The 14,351-nt window shown below is 45.6% G+C and overlaps 1 protein-coding gene across 1 annotated transcript in view; it reads left to right on the plus strand.

Annotated features, from left to right (window-relative positions):
• The window catches only part of LOC119398442 (nose resistant to fluoxetine protein 6-like), an 80,465-nt gene extending 66,754 nt beyond the window's left edge, over positions 1–13,711 (plus strand). Inside the window, exons 14-16 of the mRNA XM_037665352.2 lie at positions 1,559–1,745; positions 8,174–8,316; positions 11,501–13,711. Coding sequence (XP_037521280.1) covers positions 1,559–1,745; positions 8,174–8,316; positions 11,501–11,743 — 573 coding nt within the window. The 3' untranslated portion in view covers positions 11,744–13,711. The remainder of the gene's footprint in view (positions 1–1,558; positions 1,746–8,173; positions 8,317–11,500) is intronic.
• Positions 13,712–14,351: the final 640 nt, after the last annotated feature.

Genomic DNA, 14,351 nt, shown 5'->3' on the forward strand with positions numbered 1-14,351 from the left:
GTGTTCGCCCGTTGTTTTTACGTTGTTTTTTTTTCGCGATAATAAATTATTGTTATTTAGTATGTATACGCAAACATACACGTACACCTGCCTACTCTTTCGGGAGGAGAGAATAAATAGAGGAAATGAAGATAGCATGAAAAAGAGAGGGAAGAAAATCGGAAATGTGTTGGTGCTCGGACGCTCGTATAAGCAAGAGCGTGTGGACAGTCCGTCGTGCATGCACGCATTGTGGCTCCTGCGAGACACTTCAACGCCTTATATTACGTGCATTGCTATTTCAGGAATATAGACTGATCGGACTAAAGTGTTCGACCTTTGGCGATTCCCGGCCGCGGAGGGCGCATTTTCGATGGAGGCGAAAATGCTGGAGACCGGTGTACTTTGATTTAATTGCACGTTAAAGAACCCCAGGTGGTCGAAATTTTTGGAGCCCTCCACTACGGCGTCCCTCATAATCATATCGTGGTTTTGGGACGTTAAACCTCTGCAATTATGTATTATATTACCTTTGACGATTGCCTGTTTCTGAGAGGCTGTGCTGCTCGACCGTGACCAGGCCCATCGACGACAGCTAACTTCCCTGAGTAAAACTGAACTTACCTAAAACTCAAGGAATGCATGACTAGCTGCGCAACAAAAACAAGTAAAAAATTACACCACCTACCACTAAAGGGAACCATGTGTGGATGCGAAGCAGCGGAGAGATGGTTCGCTTCAGCGGGAGATGGTGTAATTTTTTTTTAGGAGCTGGCTCGCCAGGTTCTTAAGCTGGGGCGAAGTCCCGCGCCGTAAGCTGCATCCATCCATCCATTTAAAGCACCGTGGAACGCTACGCGCGTCGTGTCTTCCCTCTAGCCTGGCCGTTAATTCTCACAGGGCGAGCGGGGAACGTGGTCGACAGGCGCTAGAGGGGGGATTGTAGGAGAGGAGAGAGAGGGGAGGGGACGCGCATGCGCTGGCGCTCATCGCGGCGTTGCGCAGGAGAGAATGAGGCGCGCGAGAGGGGGCGAGCGTAGGAGAGGAGAGGAGGGGGAGGAGGACGCGCATGAGCAGCAAGGGTGGTCACGCCGCACACCACCACCACCGGATTGAACTCCGCCATAAGCTGCCTCGCATCTAATAACAAGCAAGCCTCGCATAATTTTGGTTCACCGTACTATATGCGAGCATATATATATATATATATATATATATATATATATATATATATATATATATATATATATATAAATATATATATATATATATATATATATATATATATACACACACACACACACACACACACACATATATATATATATATATATATATATATATATATATATATATATAACGATATCAAGAATAGAGAACGAACACAAAAAGACGAGCGCTCGTCCTGTTGTGTTCGTTCTTTATACTTGCCCCCTTTGTTTTCGCAATGCTTCAAGTTAGACCGAACTTGTGAATTAGGCCTATTTGGGCGTCGTATGTGTTCTCCTGTCTTTTGTGTCGGTGTTTCCTGCGCTACAGATCGTTTCCGATGTACGACTTATGAGGCGTCCATGCGCAGGTCACCCTGTGGGTAGGCTGGGCGTGTGCGCTCCTGTGCGGCCTGGTGTCCCTGTGGGGCGTGTACCCGTTCCGAGCGGGCTTCGACGTGCACCCAGCCCTGGTGGCCAGCTACGCCGCCTTGCACCGGACCATCTGGTGCGCCGCCATCGCCTGGCTCACCGTCGCCTGCCACGTGGGACACGGTGGTGCGTGATACCTCGCCCTCGATGCGCCTACAGCGAATATGCACGAGACATCGACTAGAAATTGAGAGGCTACGTTTTTCTATAGCCATCGCAGCCCCGTTTTTCTGTTCCCGCACCGATCAGATTAATGAAGAAAATGACGTTCACTGCCACTTTAGGAATGTATGGAGTGTGAGAATATTACTGCTAGTGTTCAAACTCTAGTGGATTTGCTACGTAATTCTTACGCTCCCTTATTTAAGTGCTTGAGAGACGAGAGCAAGATACTTTTTTGAGAGTCGAGTTTCGGAACACAAGGTCAACGCTATCAAACTCTGCTGCATAGTGGACTTGCCGTGAAATGGTAAACTGAATTGGTGCCCAAGAAGTAGCGAGTCCAATTATTGTTAAAGATTGGGTGATTTGGTATAGTATCCTTCAAACTTGTCACAGCGCTGTAAAGAATACGAATGAGCAGCCTAAAGGACCAAATAAATGAGGGAAGAGAAGTTCTCTCGCCTCCTTTTCTTTTGGAAGACGATTCTGAGAGCTAACCCTTTAAAGGAGTACTGACACAAATTTTAACTATTTTCGGTTTGTTGCTCTGAATAGAAACACTGGTGTCGAGAACCCTAAGAAACAGTCTCGTGGTGCCTGGGTATGAAATGAATATGTTTTACAGCGAAAGCTGTTATGAGATCACAACAACGGCCGTTTTTGGTGCCGTAGTTGTCCGCCGCCGCCGGTGTCCATAACCGCTATCGCACGAAATAAGAAAAAAATATCTGGGATAGAACGGAGTTCGCACTTGGGCCCTTTGCGCGGCGGCCCAGTGTTGTGCCACAGAGCAATGCCGGTGCTTGAAACTCCTTGGCAAAAAGGTCCTATACAGGCTTCACTTCGGGAAGGAACCATGTTAACATATGTAATATAGCGTCGTAGAAGAGTAAAATAACAACCAGGCGTCACACAATGCGAATTGCGCAACGAGTGGGTTGTTAAATGCTTTCAACCCATTACAAAAGGTTCTGCCATAATTCTTCATCGTCATCAGGCACCGCATCAACACAGTGCACATAATGCCTTACAGACGTTTAGCGGGTGCCACGGCTATCCACAGAATGACGAAAAATGGCATAGTGTCTGCTTCCCTACTTCAAAAAATTATGATTTATGGCATAGTGGGTACTTTGCAAGTGTACTTGTGTTAGTAGCCCCAATAGATTTCACAACGGGCTCTAAAAATGCCGCTCTTCCAGCTTCCTCTGTGACTGTGCTGCGCTTTCCGCGCAGCCCTGGCGTTTTTAGATGCGAAGTATCTTATGGCGGAGTTCAATCCGGTGGTGGTGGTGGTGTGCGGCGTGACCACCCTTACTGCGCATGCGCTTACTCTCTCCACTTCCCTTCTCTCCTCCCCCTCTCCCCTTCTCCTTCACCACCTGTCCTCTCCCTTTCTCCTCTACACTTTACCTCTCTTCCTCTCCACTTCCCCTCTCCCCTCCTCCTTTCCACTCTACCTCTGAAGCGCGGGCTAGACATCCCGAAATTCTCTCCTGCGCAACGCCGCGTGAGCACCAACGCATGCGCGTCCCCTCCCCCTCTCTCTCCTCTCCTACGCTGCCCCCCTCTCGCATGCCTGCCGACTGCATTCCCCGCTCGCCCTGCGCGAATTAACGGCCAGGCTAGAGGGAAGACAAGACGCGCATAGCGTTCCTCTTCGCGTTCCACGACGCGAGGTCGGTAGCATGCCCAAAGAACGCCAACGGAACGCGATCGTGCAGGTGCACCGGCTTCGCATCGCCTCATGGTCCCCTTTAGCGGGAAATGGTGTAATTTTTTAATACCACTGCCTTAAAAAACACTTTCGGTTTTTATATCGAGGAGGCGGCATCGCAGTGACGTGTAAACACATTCTGAAGTCACGGGTAGACAGCTACCCGCGATGTACTAGCAGCAGCTCTGTCAGTCGCGCGTGGTGCACGTAAACAACGATGAATGAATTGTCGTCTGGCGACTCCGACAGCGATTTCTGCGATTTGGGCTGCATGCGAGACGCGGAGTTCGCAAACCCAGTGAACTGTGTTGACTCGTGATAATGTATATTGCGGTGGGGCTGGCTTGCAGATGCTGGGCGAAGTAAAAAAATCAAGTAAAATATTTTATACGTGTCGCTGGACTCCAGTGTGGGGAGAGCGTTAACACTGCGTACTAAGGGAAAAAAAAAGTCCATTTTGCGATGCCTCAAAATCGTATCAGTACTCCTTTAAGGGTCCTGTCCGAGGGTGCTCGTCTCACGGAAGATGCATAGTGTTTGGAAATTCAGGAACTTCTTATGAACATTGTTTCAGAAGACAATCGATCGCGATGTGTCTACGAGGGACAGTGACAACGACAAGAAAGTCATACTGCCTAAGGAATACTATTTATCCTATTCAGTGTAATGATTAGCAGGTCTATTTTGCCTGACTTCTTCTTCAATAAATATTTCTAAAAAATGTTCAACAACTGATCGCCGAAACAAAAATAATTGAATATGAAACCTGCTATCGTGTTACTTAGACAGAAACTGAATTTCTTTCTCTCCGGAAACACGCCCGGCATCCAAACGCCTAAATAACTGCGTCCAGGCGTACTTCGAAGTGGTGTGATATTATCTACATTTAGCCGTTTGTTTCTCGCATGAAATGAGCGTGCAGGAATCGAAAGGAAGGCATGGAAACAGGAGGAAGAAAGATGTTCTCTCTCGCCAAACTGATGATGTTAATCATTACTGTTGCGTGCACGTTGAAACAGGCTGGCGACGAGCAGAGACCCAACCCAATGCTTTTATTGTATCTTTTGAAGCCTAACTTTCTGCTTTTTATGCCTATTTCGTAAATTTGCCTTTAAGACGTTTCCACAACTAGGGAGCGCCACTGGCTGAACAGAACACGACTCGGGTTAGAGGCATAGGATCACTGACGCTTCTTTTTTTCGCGGAAAGAAATCGCCCCCGCCCATGCCTAGCCGATACACGATAAAACAGTGTAGGAGTTACAGTGCGTAACATTGCACCAGCTGCCGCGTCAATGATAAGCGAAAGTGGAAGATGTTTTGGTTCGTACGTTCATGTGTGGGCGTAAGTTTTTTGATGAAATTGTATTCTTCATTCCTTAAAGCCGGCGCTTTCAGACGTGTGCTGGGCTAGCGGAGATGGCACTTTCCAGTTGATTATGGTAAACTACCGCTTCTGCACACTGCTTCAAGCAGGTAGTGGCGTTTGCCTCCCGGAGGTGGGAAGGTGTTTTAATATTTAGTGTTTGACCACCGTTCGCCGTTCGCCATTTTGTTGCTTTGCATTTGTCATTTTACTGAGTTCTTTAGACCACATCCCACGTGGATATTTGGGTTATTCACTGTTTGTCTTCGGGACACGCCTTTCGTGCAAACTTTCGAGAGGAAAGTAGATACTGTGCACATATATACCCCACTTTATGGGGTATATATGTGCATTCAAACCTAGGAGTGTTAGGGGGCGGGGTGATGACCGCCGCCGTAGCTCAGTGGTAGAGCATCGGACGCGTTCTTCGAAGGTCGCAGGTTCGGTCCCTGCCGGCGGCAAGTCATCTTTTCGTCCACTTTACTTTCTTCACACTTTATCCTAATCACAACGAATAACATCCCCTATACTTTTTTTCGCATTATTGTCTGTTAGTTCTCATTAATATTGTGTCTGACTTAGAAACGAGCCCTTAAAATCATATTCTCTCCTTCATTCATAGCGAGGGTCTCGTTTGGCAGACTTGATGCCTTCAGGTAGTATGCGAGGGATTATTGGTCAGCTGCCACCTCGTAAAAAGATCACGAGCTACGTGACGCCAACAGGCAGAAAAAGAGTGTTCCACACTCACCGCCATGGCTGCGACTTGTGCTGACTAACACTCCTACGTTTAAATGCACATATATACACCATAAAGTGGACGGTGACCGCCGCCGTAGCTCAGTGGTAGAGCATCGGACGCGTTATTAGAAGGTCGCAGGTTCGGTCCCTGCCGGCGGCAAGTCATCTTTTCGTCCACTTTACTTTCTTCACACTTTATCCTAATTACATCGAATAACATCCCCTATACTTTCTTTGGTATTATTGTCTGTTAGTTCTCATTAATATTGTAATAATGTGTCTAAGAAACGAGCCCTTAAAAGTCATATTCCTTCCTTTATATATATATATATATATATATATATATATATATATATATATATATATATATATATATATAATATATATATATATATATATATATATATATATATATATATATATATATATATAAACGCGCACGATTTTAGAGGAGCCCATATTTCCATATACCTCTACGGGGAGAAGTAGCTCACTGACAGTTGTATCGAGCTTCGTACTCGTCCTTTGTGCACAATCTGTAAACAAGCTTTGATCACAGTGTGTTAACCAAGCTTTCGATATGTTGCTTTGTCTTGACTATGGTCCACGATCTGCTCCTTTTCTAAGAATAACTTTCTAAGACAGAACTGGTTCCGCAGAAATTCCAGCGTCGGCGTCGTTGGTTGTGAGCGAGAAATCATCTTGTATAAAATGAGTAATAATAAAAAATCTGAGGTTCGAGTAAGAATCGAACCCAGGCCGTCTGCGTGTCAAGCAGGTGTTCTACCACAGAGCCACTCTATTGCTTGGAACTGCACTGAAAATAACTTTAATGCTTCACAAACATACGCGTCCTGCGTACAGGTGTCACAGTACGAGATGTAATGTCGCAGTAAAACGGGGTACAAGCGCAGTTCTGCAGTTATGCAGTTCACACCAAGTGAACTACATAACGAGTTGGTGGTTTGAAGGCGGCCACGCATTACAAAAGGCACACGCATTACTGCGCGTATTCCCTTACGAACACGTACTGGGTGCATCGCAACTTCGAAAAAGTATCACGCGCGTAATTGCTGCTGGTTTAAAGCATGCCGCCCATTACAAAGGGCATGCACATTAGTGTGCACATTCTCTTGCACACGCATAGTGGGTACACTGTTGTCATAAAAGTGCTGTTGAAGAGGGCGGGAACCTTTACCTTTATATAGATATGTCGAGTGTGTGTGTGTGTGTGTGTGTGTGTGTGTGTGTGTGTGTGTGTGTGTGTGTGTGCGCGCGTGCGTGTGTGTGAGACCGGGCGACTGAACATAATGACAAGCGAAACAGAGCACGATGAGGATGGGGCTGGATATCACTATTGCGTTCAACTCTTAAAGGCAGAGCGTCTCCCAATTTTAGGGGCGAAGCTCCTTAAGGCGGCACCCGTTCGTCCCTCGTAGTCGTAGTAGTGCGTAACCAGTCGTAACGCTAGTACCAGATCTTGACCTCCAAGGTGGTGCCGGTGGGAGATTTTTCCTGTGCGTTGTTGAACAATAAAAAATTCGCAGCGTGCGCGTTAACTAAAAGCCGAATTCTTCTGTCTCTCATTCCCATTAGCAGCCATTGTTTACCTCCAAGGTAGCGCCTGGTGAGATTTCTCCTGTGCGTGATTAAACAATAAAAATTTTGTTCAAAACGCCGTTGATTGATGAAATAAACCAACGAAAGACGCCAGATGTTTTCTAAAAGCAAAACGAAAGAACGCCAGATGTTTCTAAAGCAAAACGAAAAGACGCCAGCTTCTTAACGAAAGACGCCAGATGTTTTCTAAAGCAATGGTTTTCTAAACAATGAAAATTCACAGCGTCCATGTAAAATTAAAGTGAGCTGCAAGTCGTCATAACTCATCGAACCTTTAGTATAAACGCGCCCGATCTCACGTCGGTGATGATGTACTGTGCAGAATTCACGGAAGATTCACGGTTTACCGATGAACCTCCGCAGCTTCGCCCACTCATCATCATTCACTCCGTGGATATGCTGTGATTTTCTAGCTGACGAGACGGTAGTCAGTCTAACTTCGGACTACAATGCTAGATATTTTGCCTTCATGTATACTGACCCCCAACATGTGATAACCGATGAGCAAAAGTATAAATAAATAAATAGATAAAAATATAAATAAATAAATAAATAAATAAATAAATAAATAAATAAATAAATAAATAAATAAATAAATAAATAAATAAATAAACTCACAGGGTCCCTTATGCATTTGGTTAAGACGACTCGAAGGCGAAAGGCATCCGGTGGGGTCGTTTTACCATGCACTTTTTATCACGCCTACGCCACTTTGCTTTTTTTATATAGTTTTTTACTCACGCGAACGACGATGTGAACGCGCAGCTCGTGCTTCAATGTCGTGTTGACGCGGGCTTTTCGTTCAAGGTTATGTTCGCATAAGACATATGAGGCCTTCGCCTTAATAACTAACTCGCCGCAACATGACAGACTATGCGGCCAGTAATGCGAATTAGTTGCTTGTGCCACTGCCTTGTGAACTGACCATTCTACTCGCACAATTTTACAGGACTTCTCAACACGACGCTGGCGTGGAGCGGCCTGGTGCCGCTCAGCACCCTCTCCTATCTCATCTACCTGATCCACCCGCTGGTCATCTACATGCACGTCGCAACGGCCAGAGAAATAGTCAACCTGGATCAGTTCAGCATGGTAAGTTGAATGACTATCTCGACGTCGAAGAGGTGAGCTTGTTCGCTTTCGCGGAGCGCCGAACACAGTCGCTGAGTCTTTCAGTTGACTGCCGAAGGCGGGCGAAGGTAGTGAGATATCTAAAAGAGGGGCTTTTAAGAAATCTGTCGTTTACTACACGTTCTTTAGCTACATATACATGTCACTTTTGGATTGAGTTTGTCACATTTGTGTCAGATGATTTTAAGCTCGAGTTTTTTGTATGAATTTTTCCTTCCCCTGCTTTATGTAAGAAACCGACTAGAGTTCCATCGTGGCTAGAGCGACAGATTGCCGACAAGCCTACTATCAAGAGAGCATCAGTTGTTGTAAAATGGCTCATACAAATACGCATGCATTTGTATTCGAGACAGCAGACACAACGCATACAAATACGCATGTATTTGTCCTTCGAGACAGCAGACACAACGCCTGTCCTGTGTTTTCTTATACTTCGTCGTCGCTTCGTGTGCGCTGTGTCAACCAAGATGAACGCACACCAACTCGCTCAAGCTTCCATTCTTATGCACCTTCGAGAGCATATATTTGTGTACAGCCGTATTTCTGTACATTCGACGGCGCCGGATTTTTTGCGAATTAAACATCTGCCGCCGCCGCCACCGAAATCTGTAACTCATAGAAGCTTCACCTCAAAGAAAAATTGCCCTGTTAACATGGTGAATAGAACACAAAGCCGACCACCTAGGCAAAGCTTTAGGCAAGGTTCCGTTTGGACGAGGTCCTTTCTTTGTGAGCGACGATGCCTTCTTGTTATTTTGTTGTTTTTAATATTCTATCAAGATGTACTTTTGGGCTAGTTGGTTCATAATCGCAGTAGAACAGCGCCGGCAAAAACAACAGACCAGACGAGGAGAAGGACACGTAACACAAGGCGCACTAACAACTGGAAGTTTATTCGGTATCTGCACAGAATAAATACTGTCTTCTATCATAATCATAATGATATCCTATCATAATCAAATCGATTTATGTGTTCTTTTATTTTTCCTTTTAGTTTAAGATAGTTTTTTTTTGCGTGCTTCTGCGGGTTCTGTGCTATTTCTCTTCTGTTCCAACGGTCGCACTCAACTTGTGATTGATTTGTTTCTTTTTTTTTGCCTGACGTTTTTATATGTACCTGCGTTTCCCTTCTTGCTGTCTACAGTTTCTATGTTTCTATGACATTCTTCTTCAAAGATTTGCTGTCGTTGCATCCACCACATGTGGCAGTTGCCAGTCTGCTCCCTCCATTTCCCCCTCTTTTTTCTTTGTATATGCGTTTTATATAGAATGATAGCAATAACAATTGATTCTCGCAGTCTCCCATTGGATGTAATTTTACGGAGAAAAGGTTGGCACCCCTTAAGGCCACTATATCTTCTAGATGAAAAAATCCGTAAACTGGAGGTGGGTGCTCGAGCCGACGTTTCGACAAGTGGACTTGTTTTTTTCAAGGCTGGAACATGTTGGCTCGAGCATCGAATTTTTACGGTGCTCGATTTTTACGGATTTTTTCATCGCAAGCTGCCATCTTCCCCTTCCTGGCGTTTTTTAGGGGCGAAGCACTTAAGGCCGAGTCTTGTCCGTCCGCCGTATGTCCGTCCGTCACGGCACAGCACCGTGTACAAGCAAAACCGAAAACATCTGTGAAAAAGGTTGTGTACAATCGAAAACCGAAACAACTGTGAAAAAGTTTAACAAAAGGTGAACAAGCACAAAATAAAATCGCAAGAACGCCATAAAAACACCGACAGGGGGACGTGCATAGACCTTGTCTTTGCCATCTTCAGGCTACATCCGATCGAAGAACCATTGGCTCTACATTTCACGGACCGTAAATCAGTAATAATGAAGGGAAAACGGAATCCACAACTCAACACGAAATACCATTTATGACCAATAAACATCGTATATAACTGTACACCGCTTTGTCACTCATTTACATGCGCGAGTAGGCAATGTCACGGGTGATTTACGGTTACACCGAACGATCCCAGTGCTTCCTCCACTCATCATTCATTCACTTCGTAGAGATGCGGTGATTTTTTTTATATCTTCTAGATGTCTAATTGTGTTTAAAATAAAATAAAAGGTAGAATTCTGTTTATGGGCAGTACGACCACTGCCATTGTTGGCGATAGAACTATACAGACGTTTCTGTCGCCAATATCGGCACACGAGTTATCGAATCTTATGCCAACTAAGCTGTCCAACTGCTCGCAAGAAGTGACAGAAATGATGGAAACGTCTCCTAAAGAAATGATAAGAGATGTCGGCATTTTAACGAAGCCGCTTACTCGCTTAGCCCAGCAAACGCAAAGAATGTTGAGCTACAATTACGCGCAACAGCCGAAGGAATAGCATTGCCCACGTACGGAGATGGCTTCCGAGACGCAAAATTCTTAACCGCGCCCTTTTCACTTCCTATCCAAGCAAATAAAACGCGCTATGTAAGGCGATAACCTCGTATAGACTCTAACACACGATTTACTCTACGGAAAATATACAGTGCATCTTTCCCAATGTTATACATAAACTGATGTGGGCGTTACGCGTTACACGGGCTGTTAGCTGTGCCACGTGTATGGGTCTCTCTGGTAGAACGGAGAAGGGTGTCAGATGTCGATTATATTGCCCGCTTGGACAGATTCTGAGGATGTTATATAGGGTCCTTGCTTTGTACTTAAATATAGTTTCCATGCCATTCAGACCTTGCCTTCTTAAAACGTAGGCTTAGAGGAGACTCGCCTGTTGTGCGGACTGCATTCTCCTACTGTCGTCGAGCACCATCCATAATGCTATACCCCCCTTTACCCAGGTCACTCTTGCAGTGCAGAGTACACTCTGCACTGCAAGAGTGTACTTCAGGCCTGCCTCTCTGCTTTTCTCATAATTAATGTTCTGTCTCACGCGCTGTCCTTCTTACCACATTAACGCATCATCTCAAAGATTTTTCTTTCAATGTGACCGGCAATGTACGCAATAAAAATAGTGTAACGAATTTTTAATATTTCCCTTTTTTCTAAATAAGCACCTCCAGCTAAACCATGGATGTGCACTATCTCCTACCAAGTTTAATTCAGAAGTTTTGCTTGCATTTTGTGCCTACTTGTTTCATTGTTAGCGATCGTGTGGGTGCTTTCTCGTTTTTTTTTTTGGCGTGCAGTGCTACAGCTTCCTAGGGCACACGACAGTATCCGTGCTGCTAGCGTACGTGGCGCACGTGACGGTGGAGCTTCCGTTCGCCAACCTCAAGCAGCTGTTGATGCAGCGTCGGCGAGCTTCGCTGGCGCTGGCCGCCAAAGGACGCCAGACGCCACTGCAGTCGGTCGTGTGCGGACCCGCCAACGGACACCGAACGACCGCGGGGTCTCAGCCCGTGGTCGGGCACGCCAATGGCACCGCGTAGGCTTACCTGCACAGCTGCATGGATGCAGTCGTTTTCATCGTCGCCGTAGCCGAGGCAGCGCTCGTGTACCTCGAAGAACGCCGAGCCGAAACGTCACGAAAGAATGTGTTCTATGTAGAGGGAAAAGAAAAGCGGTGTGCATGGAGCCGTTTGAGAGTTGGATGAGTGTGTGCGTCTTCACAACGAAACATCACTATCAATAACTCGTCTCGTTTTGAACGTACCTGTCGCACAGCCACTGTATAAAAAAAAAATGTCATAGATACTGCCCAAGACGGTACGTGGATTTGATGGAGATCCTAAAAACGAATGAGCATGTCTTTTGTTTTCCGTATATTAACCTCCTTTCAATCGTGTACTGATGCCCAAAATATGAGCAACTTCCGCGCCTTCAGAATAATACTGCCGTCTGAGATTCACTGCTGTCTCGAGTCTACTGCTCTCCATAACGCCAACTCCTTTTTCGGCCTACATTGTGATATTTATGCGAGCTTGTGGTCAGAGATGTCTCCGCCTTCTTCTACATTGCCATGTAATGTACCTCTGAGCCTAGAGAAATGATAACCAGGTTATAACTCAAAAGGTTGCATTTTAGCGGCACGGGCAGCGCTAAAAAAGCAAGTCGAAACTATCGCCTACTTGATGACAAGGAATTGCAATATTTTCTGCACCAGGTTGTGACATTGTTCACCTGCAAGTGCGGGGCTTTTCGTACCGGTCTTTAACACGCTGTTTAATCAGAGTAAGATCTTTTAATTACTCCGTTCCAACTCAGCAAGTGACACAGTATGCCCCTCACGCAACGACTCTGCCGTATTTGGTCGGTGTTCGTGGTACAGCATGATCCCGTTCTGACATAAAGGTAATGACTGGGCTTGTTTGACTGCATTATACCAGCAAGACTTGCGTGCGACATAGAAGTAAAGAGGATCATCAGGGATGGTTAGCCAGCTGCGAGTATCCGGTATGCTATATCGGAACCGGAAGAGCGTACAATGAGAGCTAAAAAAGAAGGTCGTATTGCATTTGGCGAGTATAATGTCCTAGGCAATATTTCCTTACTATGGCCACACTGTTTTGGTCTTGTAGTCAGCTGCAGTGCAAAGGAAGACACCATGCACAGAATGCAGTGTTTCGGGCGAAGCATCGGATTTTCGTTCATGACCGATGCAAATGCGTGCACAATGCGGTTACGTAGCATACGGGAGACCATCAAGTGGACATCCTCATCTTATGTTCTCTCGGGAAATATCTTAGAGTTTCTTTATTATCATCATATTTTTTTTTCGGTGAACATCACCTTTAGACTGTGTTATCACTGACACCTCTGATGAAGCAGATGTGTTTCGTTTAATTCTCCTGGGGTATGCAGGTGAATGTGGACGTGATTTCGATGGTTCTCATCTGTTTGTTGTTATTAAGCAAATAAATGTTTTTCCCTGGCACTGCGAATGGCATCAGAATGGTCTTGTATATGGCGGAACACAAACGCCTTAGAATATGCGAAAACAACCAACGTCTTGCGAGTTCATCAACGATGTGCTGTTGGCTAAGGTAAGAAGGGATAAACATTCGCTTTTTGCGTGTATGTTCATGATATTTAACGCCGTGTGTGGAATGTTTCTCTGAATGAAAAAAAAAAGAAAAAGAACACTTTTTTGTTGGCTGTAACTGCTGAGCCAGTTTCCCGAAATACTGAGGACGGGAAATGACAAAAGGTGTACAGCATGTCTCGAATAATTTCCTAAGATTAAGCAATTAAGCTTTTCAAATTTCAGGAATCGTGCTCGTTATCTCAGCCTTAACGAGAAACTCGAAAAAGAGATACGGTGCTTTGTTGTGTCTACGTATCGAGCTTTGCGTGCATTGAGTTATTTGAACCGCGTTTTTTCCTTGTGCTTACGGTCAAGAACCTCATACTTGCCGCGGTCGTATTATGTTGAAAAATAAAGCGACTCATATGATGCCTCTTTCCTTCCCACATCTGTCTTATTATTCCATAAGAGGCGACAACGAGTCCTTATTTCATCTGTTGACGCCACATTCTCGACCAGGGAAACAGCGCCTTGGTTTTTTGCGAGGGTGGCAATGCAGTCACAGCGGTACTGTTGTATGCCCTTCTGGCAGGCCCATAGCCAGAGGGGGGGGGGGGGGGGGGGGGAGGAGAGCCTAGCCCCCCCCCCCGTAATTTTGCTGAACTAGGTGTTTTTACCAAAAAATAAATAATGAAAATAGGTGTTTCTTTCAAATAGTGAAGGTTTTCAGCAAGTGCCCCCCCCCCCCACCCACCCACCCCCAGGAAAAAATTTCTGGCGGCTACGGGCCTGCCTTCTGGGGTACCGTATATGTACGCAATGTGACAGAGCGCAGTGGGAATCCGGTATGAAGGATGCACGAAAGGCGCCTACGCCACTAATCCGCGAAAGTACAGTGAAGTTCGAGAACTATCTGAGAAAGGAAAGTTTGGCCGTCACTCGAGATATTGGATGACGATCGGCCCTTTGTGCGGGGCTCAGAGGTTTCTAAACGACGAGCCAACCGGCCTAGCATGACTTTATTTTGGCCGTCAGTGTTCCTTCATGGAGTGCCGACATCGCGCGCGTAACAA

The sequence above is a fragment of the Rhipicephalus sanguineus genome, chromosome 1 (assembly GCF_013339695.2).
Source record: "Rhipicephalus sanguineus isolate Rsan-2018 chromosome 1, BIME_Rsan_1.4, whole genome shotgun sequence".
NCBI lineage: Eukaryota > Metazoa > Arthropoda > Arachnida > Ixodida > Ixodidae > Rhipicephalus > Rhipicephalus sanguineus.